At 45.4% G+C, this 16,616-nt stretch overlaps 1 protein-coding gene across 12 annotated transcripts in view; it reads left to right on the top strand.

The window, feature by feature from the left end:
- Gas7 (growth arrest specific 7) overlaps positions 1-16,616 on the top strand; it is a 227,357-nt gene that overhangs the window by 108,774 nt on the left and 101,967 nt on the right. The window contains exon 1 of one of the 12 annotated variants that reach the window (XM_074046806.1): positions 15,561-15,754. The exons of 10 other annotated variants lie outside the window; for them this stretch is intronic. In XM_074046806.1, coding sequence (XP_073902907.1) covers positions 15,752-15,754 — 3 coding nt within the window. In that variant the 5' untranslated portion in view covers positions 15,561-15,751. Of the gene's footprint in view, positions 1-15,560; positions 15,755-16,616 lie in introns of those variants that run through there. One more of the 12 variants, XM_074046817.1, reaches the window with a different exon arrangement.

Genomic DNA, 16,616 nt, shown 5'->3' with positions numbered 1-16,616 from the left:
TCCCTCCCTCCTTCTGTCCCTCTGTCTCTCTCTTTCTCTCTCTCTTTCTTCCTTCCTTCCTTTCTTTTTTTCCAATTCTGAGGATGACTTACACACACTAAGCAAGTAAGTGTTCTGCCACTGAGCCACAACCCCAGCCCTGTGGACCCTGGTTTTTGGGGGTTTTTTTTGGGGGGGCAGTATTGGGGTTTGAACTCAGGGCCTCGAGGACTTGCTGAGCAGGAGCTCTGTCACTTGAGCCACACCTCCAGCATCTCCCTGTTCTTGAAAGGAGAAAATTTGTGATCATAATCTAAGATCAGGGTCTGGGAGACTAAGAATTGGAGGAATGCAAAGCTGGCTGGATGAGCCAAGGAACGCATAAGGAAGGAATCCTTCATAGGAATCTTTTGTGCAGATAGAGGTAAAGGAGGGGATTTTTTTTTTTTTTTGAGATAGAGTCTTGCTGTGTGGCCCTGTCTGGCCTTCTGTGCTGAAGCTTGAGTCCTGAGTCACACCATGCATGCTGCCAGTGTCAGCTAGCATGAAAAATGGAATGTCCCAGTGCCTGGTATGTGGCAGGGGCTAGTATTGTTACTTGACACATTTGCCTTCTGTGGATTTTGGGCCACAAAGCTTTTTATCATGAGTCAGATTTTCAAAAACAAAAAGGCATTTGGAACCTGCTGGCCTCCAGTGGTGGCCAAATGAACTCAAGCTTCCTCGGGAGAAGGCTGTCACTCCCTTTCCAGGGAAACCTTGGCACCCCTGGGCAAGGGAGGGCTGGGGTTTGCTCGGGGGAGTCAGTTTGCAGCAGTTTTGTAAGAAGCCATGTGGAAGCAAAGCAGAGACAATCTAGCCAGTTGGGAAGCTGGAGGTCTGGGGACAGAGAGATAGCAGCTCCTTCTCCAAGGGCCTGGGGTCTGTCTCTCAGTAGATGGACATGTGGGCAGAGCGAGAGGACACCTGTGCTCTAACAACACCGGCCATATCACCGTGCAGCCCCAGAACACCTGTTCCCTGAGCCTTGCAGGTATGGGTTCCTCATGCCTCCCATGAGGGGGGCCTGAGACCCAGTTCCTACCTTCCTTCCTTCCCACTAGGCCCTGTGTCCTCAGCATGCTAGCTTCCAGCTCTTGGTCTTTCTCCCGTGTGAATCTCTGCTCATGATTATAACTGTGTCACCTCACCTTGAGACTGGTGGCAGATGTCTGTCTTCCCTCTTCCCTAACATCTGTTGATGGGGTCCCTCTTGCCAGAAACTGACTAGGACAGACTTTCCAAGGTCCCTTCTGCCCCAGAAACTGCCCTTGTCTTATAGTTCCCTTCCTAAAAGTTAGGCCCAGGGCCCACTCTGGGATGGGAGAGAGCTGCCCACACATTTGCAGCCCTTGGGAAGTGCCCAGGTACCCCAAAACTAGCACCCAGATGGTCAAAGAATGGATGATAGGTGGGGGTGCTGCCTGATACTCAGTCTGGGGATGTGGTATTTGATTCTTTAAAACTGGGTGGGAGGATCACTCATCAAATGATTTCTATGCAGGTACCCAGCTGTTAAAACCAGCAGCTGCACACTGGTGCCAGTGGGCAAAATGAAGTGCAGAGTTGTGAGTTTGTTATTGTTTTGTTTTCTCCGTGGTTTCATTTTAAAACTTTTGACTTAGTTGCCAATATTTTTTTTGGCACCAAGATTTGAACTCATGGCCTCACATTTGCAAGGCAGGCACTCTATCCTTTGAGCAACACCCACAGCGCCCCTGTGTTTTGTTTTAGTTATTTTTTGGGTAGGGTCTTGTGGTTTTGCACCTCAGGCAGAGATCCTCCTACATATGCCTCCTGCATAGCTGGGATTTATAGACATGACCCACCACATCTAGCTTATTTGTTGACATGAGGTCTTAACTTTTTGCCTGGACTAGTCGCTAACTGTGATACTCTTGATGTTTACCTCCTAACTGGTATTACAGATGTAAGCCACCATGCCTCGCTGGTTGCCGTTATCTTAAAATCAGCACATTTCACATTAAATTCAGATTTCCAGGTTCTCTTGCAAAAATGAAAAGCCCTGGCAACACTTGAGTCTACCATCTGGCAAGATGCTGATGGTGACTGGTGGGTTTTCACTTTGCCACAGTCTCCACCCATCTCTGCTGATTGCCAGCCCAAAGGCCAGTAGTGGAACATCTGTCATTATTATTTCACTTGGAAACTTTTTCTTATGATGAAGGAAGGAAGAGGTGAAAAATTCCCTGTGCCCATGTCCACGTAAAGAAGGAAAGCAAGGCCATGCTTTTCTGAAAGAGTGTTCAAGATTCTATTCCTTTCTGGAAGTGAAATTACCAGTTTCCTAAAGATTCATAAATCTACCTAGGTCCTGAGGTAGATTTAGAACAGACTTGGCTGGTTTTTGTTTGTTTTTGCCTATAATCAGTGGTTCTCCTGGTGTAGTGCTCAAGCCTTCAGCAACTGATTAGAAATGCAAGTTGGGCAACACCCGGACCCCCACTGAACCCCAAGATTTAGGAGTTTGGAGGGCAGGGCCCCATAATGTGTGTCTCAACAACCCTCTCAATGGGTTCAAAGCCACTGTTCAGATGCTCTAAGTGTAAATGGAATGGCAGCCCCATTGATGGCTCTTTCCATCCTTTTAAGACCCCAGAGGGGAAGAGAGGTGAGGCTCCCTAGCTGAAGAGCTAAAGAGTCTCACCTGCACACCCCTCCAAGCAGAGTTCTGTGCATGCTGAGAGGGCCTTCTCATAATCTCCAGGATTATGGTCTCTTAGCAAATCCTATCTGGTTTTGTGTAGCCACCATCAGTGCCTCGCTCTCTAGGGATCCCACTGAGGCAACGTGGATAAATGTTACTCTGTTTTGTGTTGCTGTAACACAGTACCCCAGACTGGGTAATTTATAAAGAAAAGAACTGTATTCAGCTCATGTTTCTGGAGGTTGGGAAGTCCCAAGAGCACAGTACCAGTGGCCTTCTTGGCATGTCATCCCCACCTCATGTCAGAAGGCAGAAAGGCAAGAGAGCAGTCGAGCAGGAGGGGCTGAACATGCTTTTAACAACACGCCTGCTCTTGGAATAACATCATTAATCCACCTGTTGTGTTGAGTTTCCAACACAAGAATGTTGGGGACACATTCCACCCATAACAATGAACAAGTCTGGTACCTCAACTGTCCTGGAGGGATGGTCACTGGACTGCCTTCCCATGGGACCAGAAGTGTGAGACCCTAGCAAACAGGGCCAGGGACTTGAATCCCATCCAGAGGAACCAGTTGGCTGCTCAAACTTGTCAAGGGTGACTAGGCACTCAGGAGCTGGGGGGATCTTCAGGTGAAAATATTGTATTATACCACTTCTTATAAACATGTAAACAAGGGCCCATCAAACCTAGCACTGGCAACTCAGACCCGGTGGTTGCTTGGGTGATCAATCGGCTGCCTCTCTGGCTAAAGGCTTTGATTGCTTCAGTCCATGTGAGCCAAACAAACAAGTCTTTCCCAAGGACCCTTGGCCCTTCAGAAGTTTCTTTCCCTGACCCCAACCAAGCCACCAATGACCTTGTCCCCCGGCCCATTTCATTCATTTGTGACTTGGGGACCTCTGGCAGCTTTTAAGTTTTTAAGAGCCCTCATAGTGTGAAAAGATCAGCACATGGGTGGTGCTATGCCTCTACCTTCCAGTTTCTTCTGGTCTTTCTTTCTCCCTCCACCCTTGCCCAGGGGACTCCAGAAAGTAAGAAAAACCCACTTTCTAGGTGAGCTGACAAGTCCTGCTTAGAGACTAGGATGAATATTTCTTATGTACATTTTCTGTGTCTGGGGATAGATTTGAATAGGACACTATTCTTGTGCTGGGATGCTCAGAGAAGTAGGGGATGATGACCACCCATCACAGACCACTCAAACAAAGAGCAGCTGTGGGTGGAGATGGGCCGGGGTGGGGGCTGCATCTCCCAGGAGATAGCCCAGAAGTGAGGAGCCTGGCCCACTGGGCAGAGCGAAGGTGGGCCCCTTAAAGGCTGGAGAATTGGACCCGGGCTTCCAGAATTCAACCTGGAAGGGAGTGGCTCCTGATGAGTGAACATGATGAGTGAGTGAACACGAGAGCTGAGCCTCAAGCTGCCTCTGCCTCTTGCAAGGCCCAGCAAGGGCTGGGCAGCCCTGGAGCTCCTAGCTCTGCCAGCCCCCAAAGCAAAACAAAACTCCTCACAGCCGCTTTGGTGTGGACATTCTACTAGGGTACAGCTCACTCGTGAGTGCTGGTCACAGCTCTTTCTTGTGGGAATGCTCGTCTTGGGATTTTCCTACCCAACCGCTTAACAACCCACTTCTCCTCCCTGGGACTTTTCTGCAGTTAATGAGGCTCCCGCTAGCACACAGCTCTTGGCTTCTGTGGGGTCAGATTGATAATGAGGGGTTGGCTGGAGATGGCTTTCTCTATAACCTCCTCCCTAGAGCGTGTGCTTTTGGAGGCAGGACTCCCAGACACTGTAGCAGAGCCCTTCCGATGGAGGAGTCAAGCCGGGGGCAGCCTAGGGTGAAGAGGAGCTGGCATTAGCCTTGAAGACAGAACTCCAGGTCCAAACTAGCATAATTGTAAAATGAAGTAAGAAGTACTTCCCTCCTAGGGTTTTTTTAAGGGTCAAAGATTGCTACCATACATCAAGTTACTGGCCCAGAATAAACAGTTCTTCAGCAACTAAGGACGGCAAAAAGATCGGATGTAATGGTGAAATACAGACTGTGGAATTAACTTTGAGGGCATCCAATGGTGGGAAAAGGGGGGAAATCTGGCCCTCTTTTTTTCTCTCTGTTAATCAACCTCTCTTTTTTCAGGAGCTTGAAGTAAGTGAAGGGGCGCAATCTCTTGAGGGGTACTTGCCCATGGCAAGAGAGTTCCAGCAAAGGCATGCACAGGCCCCGTTCAGGGAGGTTGTCAGGGTCTTGTGTTGATGGGTTTGCAGCTCTTTGTCAAGGACCGTGTTTGTTCCTCAGCCTCATTTACTTTTAGCTCTCCTTAGCTCAAGGATGGTTGTAGTCCCAGGGGTCTTGGGCGTTCTCAGCCTCATGGGTTTTACTAGCCCTTTCTGACAGCTCTCTGAATTCTAGTCTTGTCATTCATGTGCCCTTCCTCTTGTTCCTTCCATCAGCTGGTCAATGTCAGGAAGGTTAGAAGGTGTTATTCTGGAGAGTTCTGTGAAGGCTCTTGGGGAAGCCCATGGAGGTGAGTGAGTCAGTCTTGGTGGCCTTCGCAATGGCTCTGCTCAGAGGTTGTTGTAATGGAGATAGGAAGGTGTGAGGTGAAGCTAAGGCAGAGTTACCAGCATTCTCACCCCTTAGAGAATCTTCCATAAGGTAGGTGGTGCGTTTCCATTTTTATATGTGGAAAGGAAGAAACAATGAGGTTCATAATAGTGAAGAGATTTGCCTAAGGTTATGTGACTGTCATTTGAACCTGGATTTGAACTTCTGTGCCTGGCTGAAGGTGAAAAGCTGGGTTTAGGAGCTAGCAGAGTGGTTTGTGAGGCAGAATTCTATCTTCCGTTCATATCTGCACCCTCAATCCAGTGCAATCATGCACGCCTTGTGCTGGGAATCCTTATAGTGGAATTTCTAAGAAGCCTCTGGAATATTCCAGTCCCCCTCGTTTGAATGGAGCTTTGCATCTCAGTGAGTGGGAAAAAAATAGACAGAAGAGGATTTGCCAAGAGGGAAAATTGAGTGGGTTTACGACTTCACTGTTCTGTGTTTGCAGATGTTCCCTCCCTGGGCCTCTTCCTTTCATGGGACTTGCTGGCCACAAACAGATGGGAAGTGGCTCATGGTTGAGCAGAGAGGGGTGGATGGAGAGGGTCACCTTTCCCAAGGCAGCATTGAGGGCAGCCAAGGAGTGGTTCTAAACAGGGCTTTGACTTCTGCTGTGCTGTCTGTCCCCAGCTTATCCTCTAACCACGATGGTGACATCTGCACTGAGGGCAGTCAAAGGACGAGAGGGAGGGGTTTCTGTGTTGCAAACGGGGAAACAGTGTCTAATCTGGACCTCAGTTTCGTCATCTGTAAAATGGCAAGATGGGATCCAATAATTTCCAAGGTCCCTTTTCAATAAGACTATCTTCATGTACAAGTCCACAATAGAAAATATTAAAGATTTGAAAAATGTGCCAGTTTGGTGGCACTTGTCTCCGATCCCAGAACTCTGAGATGCAGAGGTAGGAGGATCTTGAATTCAAGGCGAGCCTAGGTTACATAGTGAGACCCACACACACACAAAACAACAACAATGAATGTTTTTAAAAATGCATTAAAAACAATATGCCCATTATAGTGCTCATTGTAGAAAAACTGGAAAATACATAAAAGCAGAAGTAAGAAAAACTGGGGAGATTCTTTGTCTTTTTTTCTCCACAATTAAAATCACATATACTTAGTGTTGTGTATGCTGGCGTTGGGAGGTAGGGGTTACTTGATTATAAGATATTTTACAATTAAAGACACATTTTAAAAATAAAAAGTTGTTATTATTTTCAGCAGTACTGGGATTTAAACTTAGGGTCTTGTGCTTGCTTGGCAGGTGTTTTACCACTTGAGCTACACCCCCAACCCCAAAAGTTAATTTCTTATTTAAAAATGTTTAAAGAAGCCAGGCATTGGTGGCTCACATCTGTAATCCTAGCTACTAAGGAGGCAGAGATCAGGAGGATTGCAGTTCAAAGCCAGGCCAGGCAAATAGTTCTCTACACCCTAACTCAGAAAAAAAAACCCATCATAAAAAAAGGGCTGGTGGAATGACTCAAGGTCTAGACCCTGAGTTCAAACCCCAGTATGGCAAAAAATAAATAAATAAAAGTTGGAAGAAGAAAGTTTAAAAGTGATAAAGTAAACATAATTAAAAGAACTAGAGGGAATACCACAGTACAAAGAATCTTTGTCAAATTGTGTCTCCTTAGTGCTTTGTTTGGGGTGGGGAGAGCATCATTTTCCCTAAGTGACATCATACTGCATCCTTAGATTTCTAAAGCAGGAATAGTTCTGAGAGGGAGGATGACAGAAAGAAAGCTTGGGGACAGAAGACATCAGACACTGGATGTTCTTTACTGATTTAAGAGAAAAAGAAAAGAACTGGCCTGTCCAATATGAATTCTAAGCAAGCAGAAAATCATAGAATAGTCGCTGTGGTACTTCACATAGCCTAGTATTGCTTTGGTGGAGTGGGGAACTAAGACTTTTATTTGTTGATTGTCCCAGCGCAGGGTCCCAAAGTTGCAATGGTCCCCCATCATGGTTATGTATCCAGAGAGAAAGGGCAGCACCACCTATGCCTGCTCATCCGAGACCGGGGCTTTGTGCCTTGGCCTTGAACCTGTGCAGGAAGAACAAGCATCCTGGTTCTGGGAAGATGGGGAAGAGAGAGGAGGCACATGAGGTTCTAGGGTACCAGACTTCTCCCACCCTCAGCCCTCCCCACCCCACCACAAGTTGGAAAGCCCACCAGACAGCATAATTCAGCAGGTTTCTGAGTTGGAGTTTATCTACACTGAGCAAGAAATGACTCATAGATACATTTATATCCTGACTTCCCCATTGTCACCTTCCTAATGTTGATTTATCTCTCAGTGCCTGGAGCTAAGTGGGTGGTGTCTTCCCTTACATGCCCAAGAGAGCCTTCCTGTTTCTTTCATACATGGAATTTTAAAATAACGTGGTGGATATGTCTTTCTCAGATGGCAGAATGTTCAGAGAGAAGCTCCTATTTGTAGCTCACACTGTATGTCATTCAATAAATACATAAATACAAGTTTAATAATCCTAATTGGCTTCATTTTTAATTCTAGAATCAGACATTAAACAGAGTAGGTGTTCTCCATCATTCAACAAATACTTATTGATCACTCACAGCAACTAACAAAAGAATGACTGAGCCCTGTGTGGCTTGGCTTCGGTGAGATTTGTCTCCTAGCACTTTCTAGCACTTTCCAAAGGGTGATGTCATACCTTGATGTAGGCACTGTGGTTCAGCAGTGAGCAAACCAAAGTCCCTGGCTCCCAAAGCCTTTATTCTAGTGGGAAGCATTCTCAAGCCATTAGTAGGACAGAGGAGAAGTTTGAGGACCATCTGACTTCCTAGGTAAACTTTTCTCATGAACTGATTGTATGCGTGGTTTTTGTTGTTTATCTTTGCAATGGATTATTAATTTTAATCTACTCTGGTCTTTTCTAAAGGATCAGTTCTTAAATATCTGTTGACCCTTTCCTGATTTTCTGTTTTTGCAGTTTCAGGGAATTAATGTTGCACTGCAAGTCACTAAATTCTTAATTTCTTTCTTAGTATTATTATTATTATTATTCTTTGGCAGTGCTGGTAATTAAACCCAAGGCTTCACACACACTAGGCAAATGCTCAACCACTAAGCTACACTCACATTCTCAAATTTCATTTTTTATATTTGTTGTTATCCACAACTATTAATGTGGCTTTAAACAAGCGATTTTCATAAAAACCTGACCTCATCCATTTTCTTCCTTAAGTCATCCTTTTTATTGTGGCTGTGTTTTTCCATTCTGACTTTCTGTTCCTCTTTCAAAGAGGTCACAACTTCTTGCATTCTGACAGTTTCCTGAGGTTCTTCTGAATTATTTCCTGAGATGTGCTCTTCCTTTGAGCTTTTGGAATGGTACTTCCTTACCCTGGTTCTGTGTGTTCCCTTCCCCCTTCATCTCATTCTTGAACAAGGCAAGATCTATGCAGACGTGGCATATACCAACAGATTGAACATAGGGACTCCCACTGTCTTGACACCTCTGTCCCTTGAGGGAAGGTTGACTCCCCTTCAGAGAACTTGTAGGTTTCATAATGAATACATATCTTGGTCCAGGTCCCATCTTCAAATTGGCTTTCACCTTTTGCACTGCTGTTTTACTACCTGCTTCCCTGATATTCCAGATTGATGGGATACATGAGAAATCCCAATTCCTGGGCTGGTCCCCATGCCCTGTGGTCTGGCTCAGCCTGCCTGTGGGAGCTATAGCTTTCAGAATGGTGAACCACCCTCCCAAGCCCTTGCATTACACTGAGCTTTCACTCACTTGTTTCCTGTCCCTCCACAGACTCAGGGTCCAGGTGGATGCCAATCCTGCCTCTCAAATTAGAGACAGGGAGCGACAAAAGCATGAAGGGTGTCTCAAACCAGGGGCAGACGTGGTGAAGGCACAAATTGCTGTCTCCCTTTTTCAGCTGGTCCATTCTGTAAGATGTTCTCCACTGTGTCTGTTGCCCTAATGGTTCCTGAGATGTTGGTTTGTTTTGTTTTCTCAGATTCTGGTTTTTTTTTTTCTTCCATGATGGCTGAGCTTTTCCTTATTTCTTTTTTTTCTTCTTATTGCTAGTCTGTTAATAGCAGGTTGACCAAGGCATCTCTGGGGTAGGTGTCAGATGCCTTTTACTATGGGAATCTTCTGCACTTCTCTTTACTGTCCTCTTAACTCTCAGGGGTGATTCAGACACACATGCTGGGGACCATGTTCTTGCCGCTGTGGCTGTGTGGTTGTCAGAGAATTCAACTTCGGCTTTCTGGGATTACAAAAACAACCCACGAAACCATTTTGTGGACACCCCTCGACACTTTTAGTGTCTCTCCAAGTGTACCAAGTTTACAACTGGGGATCCACAAGATAATTTTAGGGCATGTTGAGGTGACAGTTTTTAAGTTCTATTTATTTTAGCATGTAACAGAACAAATAAAGCCACCAAATCACATCCATGAATTAATAGGTATTATGACTTAGGACCAGGCTAAATTTAAGCTTGCTATAAGTCAGTTTAAAAGATGATTGAGTAGGCTGCGGATGCAGCTCAGAGGTTAAGCACGTACCCAGCTTGTGCGAGGTCCTGGATTCTATCCCCAGCACAGGGGAATAAAACAGCTTTTTGAGTAAATCACAGTGCTACTTTTGCACAACGATGGGACCGGTAATGGCAGTAGAATGTTTGAGACACACTGATCTGAGGAATCCCTAAGAATCAGGGCTAGTAAGAAGCCTTTTCCACTATGCACCATTTTTGACATTTCATCCTACATTGGAAATTGTTTATGGTGTGGACACATAGAAGGGGCCTTGGACCCTCCCATGCTGCACGGTGTCACCTGCCCAGCACACTCCTGGCCCTGGAGCCAGCCACCAGCTGTGGCCTGTCTTTCTTCTCTTTGTACCACATGCTCAGCAGCTCCTTGTGTGCCCACAATCCATTTCCATGTTCTTCTCTAGTCACTAGTCCTCTTTCTAAGATAAACAGAGATGCACCCTTTCCATACCAATGCATGTTTTCCTGGACATTAACTACTGATTTCTTGCTGCAATCCTTTCTTCATTAGGTTTCTGTGACTGATTCTCACATCTAGCATGCATTCATTCCCCATATGGCTCTTGAGTGGGGCACTGGGATAGGTGAGAGGGGGGGAAAGGATGAAACCTGGTTCTTGTTTTTGAGAATCTTAGAGGAGGCACAGGGTGTGCTGTGTGCACTAGGAGAAGGCACAGAAGAGGGAAGGACTGGCCTGATAAACATCAGGAAAGAATTGGTTCTCCCACTGTCAAGGTGAAAGCATGTTCAAGTTCAGTTCTTTCCTTTCTTTCCTTATGAACTCTGAGTGGACCTACTGGATTTCACCATCGCTTCTGCATGCCAACTCCCCATGCCAAGGGCCAGACTGACCCCCCCACCCACTGAACACTTTAAACTTGAACCTAAGCCAAGAAACTCCACCAATTCCCCTAAACTGGTTCCCATTGCATCTCTGGGATCCTGGTCTTCCTGCCTCTCATTTCCTTTGAAATCAAGTTTATTACCCCTGCTGCTCTGACCCCTTCATCTCATCAGATACCAAGCCATATTCTACTTCTTACATCTTGTCCCTGGCACTCAGGTCAAGCCCTTCATTTTTATCCCTGCTGTGGGGCAAATTCTTTATCTTCTGAGAAGCCTCCCTTGATCCTCCCGGCCAATAGTGATCCCACCCGCCTCTGGATTCTGAAAGCCCTTGTTGTCTCCTGCCTTATCCTTTGGCACTGTTACAGTCTGCCTTGATAACTGTTTCTTTATTCACTTCTGTTTGTAATGTGTCTTCCAATTTTTAGAAGTCAGGTCTTACTATAATACTTGCCTGCATCTTTCACAGCATTCAGGAAAGGACAATTAGTAACTATTAGTTGGTTGATTGATCATGCAGCCAAGGGTCATATATGGAGGGGGTTGATTGAGACCCTGTACCCTGGAGACTGCATGGGTTGCTGAATAATTTCTCCCTTCATGACTATGAAGCATTTAGGAAAAGTGAGTCACCCCCATACCCAGATGTTCTTTCTTATTAATTAACAGTATAAGACAACACCATTCTTCTTACAGAGGACCCTTGTCCTACAGCAAATGTGGCCTATTTTGGTTGATAGTTTTCAACTCAACTAAAACAAAGAATAATAACAAGTGGGTTGGCCTTATCTGACTCCCTTAAACTCAGGGAAATTCGGTTCAGTTGGAAATAATTGTCTGTCTTGCTTTTGAATCATGAGTTTTCTGCTGTCTTTTGTTTGATCCCAACTGAGAAATCTATCTATTTTCAAAGATCAAATGGAAAAATCTTTTCACAGTCAACTCTAATGACAGAAGACCATTAGGAAATCAAAACTCAAGTGTCTTCTGGATTGAGACAGTAGGATGAACCCAAACAGAAAATTCATTACAATGTATTTGTGAGTCTCAGGTCTTGAGAGATTAGCATTGGGGAATCCTAAAGAATAAGTGAATCTGCATGGCTAGTATGTTCTGCTTAGCCTAGGCCAGAGCACATTAGCTTCCTGGTAGCCCACAGAGGTTCCTAGCCATTGGCTGGTGACCATGTTGGAATTTGCAATGGCAGCCATTTCTCTGTGTGGTCAGTGGTGGGGCATTGATGTTTGTAATTGCATCTGTTCCTCCATGTGATGCAGTCTCAAAGTGGTGTTGGTGATAGTGGTTAGTGATGGATAATTAAAAAAAAAACAAAAAACCTGTCCCCTCTTTGTGATTTATAAAACCAGAAAGTAACAAGCTGTGACAGCTTCTATGGCCATCTTAATTCTACAAATGTTGAAGGATGGAAGGTGAAAGTTTTGTCCATGCAGGTCGAAGTGTAGTTTGCTTTTATCCTGGTGTTGTGATACAATTTTATAAGGCATGGCATTAGGGTGTATTCTCCCCTCTACCTTCTTGCTTATAAAAGAAAGTCTGCATTGGTGTTTTGTTTTTTTGACACAGGGTTTCACTATGTTGTCCAGGTTGGCCTCGAACTTGGTCAGTGGTGGAGCATTGGCCTCTTGCCTTAGCCTCCCAAGTACTGGGATTACAGTTGTGCACCACCATCCCCAGCATTTCTTAGCTCTTGGTGATCTCATGGCCTCCCTTGATCTGACTGTATCCTCAGCTACTTATTCTCTCACCTTCCACACGTCTTAACCTCAATGAGCTGGCCCACCTACTCCATCCTCCCCCACTGGAGTGGTCCTTGCTCTTGCTGGCCACATGGCCTGTAGTGACATCCAGTTACCGTGTTCTTTCCACTCTTCTTTCCAGGTCCATCTCAAGAACTACTGTTTTCTCCTTTATTAAATGCAGATAATGATAGAATTTCCCTGTTGATTTGTTAGGCAGATTAAGTCACATCAGACATATGAAACCTACAATAGCACCTGACCCTGAGTGAGTGCTTAATAAAAGACCACTGTAGTCATTCCCACAGCAGATAGGAGCCCAACCATCAGAGAGGGGAAAATAGAATTCCCAAGCAGCCACAGCAATGGCTTTGAGAAGAAAGAGATGAATTCTATCTCTAGAGGTGGAAGAGAGAATATCAGAAAGGTGGGACACTGGTGTGGAAAGCTAAGAGCTGATGCAGCCAAAGGACTGTTACTCACTCTGATTGTGCCACACCCCTAAACAGGAAAACCTGTGAGTGACATTAGGGTGTTGGCTGTGTTGCCTCAGTTTCCCCAAGATTGAACACAAAACAGACTGTGGCGAGTCCTGCTATAGAAATCTAGTCCTCTAATCAGGCTTTCTAATCTCCTTCACCAAGAGGCTGGGAGGGTACACATTTCTCCCTCCCTGGAGATTCTGCCCTGTATACCTTGTGACGTGGCTTACATGCCCCAGGGTCCATTAATTAATTAGTTAATTAATTAATTTTTACACTACTGTAGTTTAAAGCCAGGGTCTTTCACTTGCTAAGCCAGCACTCTACCTCTTGAGCCACACCTCCAGCTCCCAGGTTCTCTTAATTTAAACCACCTCTGTGGGTCCCAGACATTTTTTTAATTGTGGTAAGAATCACATAAAAAATAAAATCTATCATTATCACCATTTTCAGTGTATAATTCAGTAAGCACATTCACACTGATGTGCAGGTATCAACCACCATCCATCACCAGAACTTTTTCACCTTGTAAAACTGAAACCCTGAACCCATTAGACAACAGCTCTCCATTTTCCAGCCCCTACCAGTCTCCTTTCTGTCTCTGTGAATGACTACCCTAAGAACCTCACGTAAAGAATCATATGGAACCTATCCTTTTGACTAGTTTAATTCATTTAACATAGTATCAAGATTCATCCATGTTGTAGCATGCGTCAGAATTTCCTTCCTTTTTAAGGAATATTGTTCCATTGTTTATTTTAAAACATTTTGTTCATTCATCCATCAATGGCTGTTTGGGCTATTTCTACTTTTTTATTATAAATAATGCTACCATGAACAGAGATGTTCAAATGCCTCTTCAAGACTCCACTTTCAGTTCTCTGGAGTATATACCCAGAAGCAGAATTGCTACACCACAAGATGGTATTATGTTTAATTTTTTTGAGGAAACTTCATGTTTTCTATAGCGCCTACACCATCTGACATTCCCATCAGGAATGTACAAGAGTTCTGATTTTTCTACATCTTCACCAATACTTGTTCTTTTGTGGTTATTTTTTTAAAATAGTAACCATTCTAATGGATGTGAGGTGATAACTCATTGTGGTTTTGATTTGCATTTCCCTAATGAGTAGTAGTGTTGATCATGTTTTCATGTCTTCCTTGGAGAAGTGTCTTTTGCTTACTTTTCAAGTTTGCTTTTTGTTGTTCCTTCTAGATTGTTTCTTGGGAAACTGCAGGTAGGTCCTACTTTTTCAGCTACTGTTGACAGTAACAAGAATAACACTAACTCTTACTGAGCACACCCATCATCCTGCACTATGCCGACTGTTTACATTAATTTCCCCCCTTGATCCTTACAGCATCCTTTTGGGAGGATACTATGATCATCTCTATTTTATCCCTGAAAACAAATGGAGCCTAGAGGCCTTGCCCAAGTTCTCAAACCCAGTGAGTAGTGAAACAGCAACAGCTTACCCTGCTCCCAGTCCATCCCTGAGTGACAGACTGATTTCTTAGCTCCTAGTCAAGTAGCTGCTATCAAAACTGCTTTGTAAAGCACTTCATCCACATGTTTTAGAGGGGTGACATTTCCTTGATCTTCCTGTAAAACCCTATTTAGTTCTATAGAAAGAACCGATACCCAAAACCCCAGAGTTTTCCATCTGAAAGCAAACACAGAAGTATGTGGAACTTCAAGTACTAAACCTTCATTCTTCCAGACAGCTTTTTTTTTTTTTTTTTCCGAGATAGAGTCTCACAAACTATTCTCCTGGGCTGGCTTTGAACCTCGATCCTCCTGATCTCTGCCTCCTGGGTAGCTAGGACTATAGGCGTGAGCCACCAGCACTCAGCTCCCAGACAGCTTCTAAATAGGATGACAGACTCACCAAGATCCAAGTCCTACCTACATTCACTCAGCTGGTGGATGTGGTATTGCTCTCAGGAACCAATCCTGTCTTAACTTGTAACTGACAACTTTTTGACCCCCAGGCCCTTTGTATCTGAGATGCACAGCATAACCTCTCTTTTGCCCACTGACCATCCAGGTTTGGATGATGATGGTTAAGGGTACATTGGAGGCCAAGGCCAGAGAGAGTTACATCTTGTACCTTTCAGGACACCAGATTGCCAGCTCTGGATGGGTTTCACACAATAGTTCTTTGGCGGAACATTCTCCATTCTTTTTATGATGGCTTTAATCTGGCCTTGGGTTCACACAGCTGGGGCTGGGGCTGGGGCTGGGGCTGGGGCTGGGGCTGAGCCAGAGCCGTGACTTAGAGCTACGAAGAAGTTGGCAGGACATTCCCCGGCAGAGCTTGGGTAGGTCCAGGGCATCTCTCCTAAAATTCATGGATAAAACCGCCTTTGTCCACAGGCCTGGGGGGTGGGAGGCATCTGGTCAGTGACACAGGCTTTGCTATTGTGTGTTGTGACCTCAGTCAACTTTTTTTTTTTAAGCTAAGAAAGGAAAAAAAGAGAGAGTGAAAAAAAAAAATGAAGTCCTCTAGAAACTTTGCATCTGGAAAGTCCAGAATAAGTTGTTGATTTCCCAACAGACGTTGAAGGAGATTTGGAAGGAACTGTGCAATGTAGTGGGCTCTTTGTGAAAGAACAGCGATGAGAAAAGCCACAGAAACATCCTCCAGGGTGCCCAGAGCACTGGCCCTGGGGTGGCTGCTTGCCTCAGCCTCACTTCCCGCAGAGCTTGCCGTGGAGAGGAAGCTGCTGGGAGCCCAGCTCTGAGCCTGGGGTCTTCAGACCACCCCTAAGTCTCTCCAGGGTAGCAGCCCCCAGGGAGGATTAGCTGTTCTCTAATGGTAAGAATCAATTCTGCCTGTCCTCAGCAGTGGGCTCTGTGCCCTGTCTCTGCGTGTTGCTAAAATGCCTTCGACACTTTCAAGAAGCCATCCTGAAATCCCTGTGGGATTTTAGTTCTAACTGCTGGGGACCCAGCGTGTCTGGGGCACCTTTCACAGGCCCAAGGCATGAGCAGGGAGCATGAGCAGGACCATGTGAAAAATCAGGAGAAGATGAGAGAAAGCTTCCAGGGAGTGTTTGTGGAGGGAAGGCGTGCGCAGGGGCTGTGATGAAGAAGCAGGGGAGTGCTAATGAGTTAACTTTTTCCAACTGTGAAACCCGGCTTCTACCTTCCCATCAGGGTTCTCTCCCACGCCCCAGTTTTACCTGGGACACTTGAGGTGCAAGCCCTTGGCGGAGGGGGTAGGGTGTGGGGAGCTGCTAAGCTCTATAGGGAGGTAAGGGGATCAAGGTCATTGGGGGATCTGCCTAGTGTACAATGTGCTTCCAAGCTTGCCCGATCTTTCCTTCCAGTTTGGTGGCAGCAGCTGCTACAGTGCAAACAGTTCTGAGATTTAGGGATGGACAGCCTTGTTCTGAATCCTTTGTGACTCTCGAAGTTACACATCCTCTTTCTTTGGAAAGAGGGACCTCTTGTCAGCCTAGACTTTTGGTAACTAGCGTGTTGAGACTCTGTACAGCCGGGGAGCAGGATTCAGTTTGTATGGAAAGGCTAGTTCGTCTCTGCATAGAATCTTCCTCTTCTTCTCTGGGTCAGTGAGCATCCCTGATTTTGGCATAGCTTCTGAGAGAGGCCTGAAGCAGTGCCAGGAGAAGGTAATGGGTTTGTTACCCTGGAGCATCTTCTAAAGGACCAGTTGA

This window comes from Castor canadensis, chromosome 11 (genome assembly GCF_047511655.1).
Source record: "Castor canadensis chromosome 11, mCasCan1.hap1v2, whole genome shotgun sequence".
Taxonomy (NCBI): Eukaryota; Metazoa; Chordata; class Mammalia; order Rodentia; family Castoridae; genus Castor; species Castor canadensis.
Note: the sequence above shows the minus strand (reverse complement) of the source record. Positions and strands in the feature narration are given on the sequence as shown.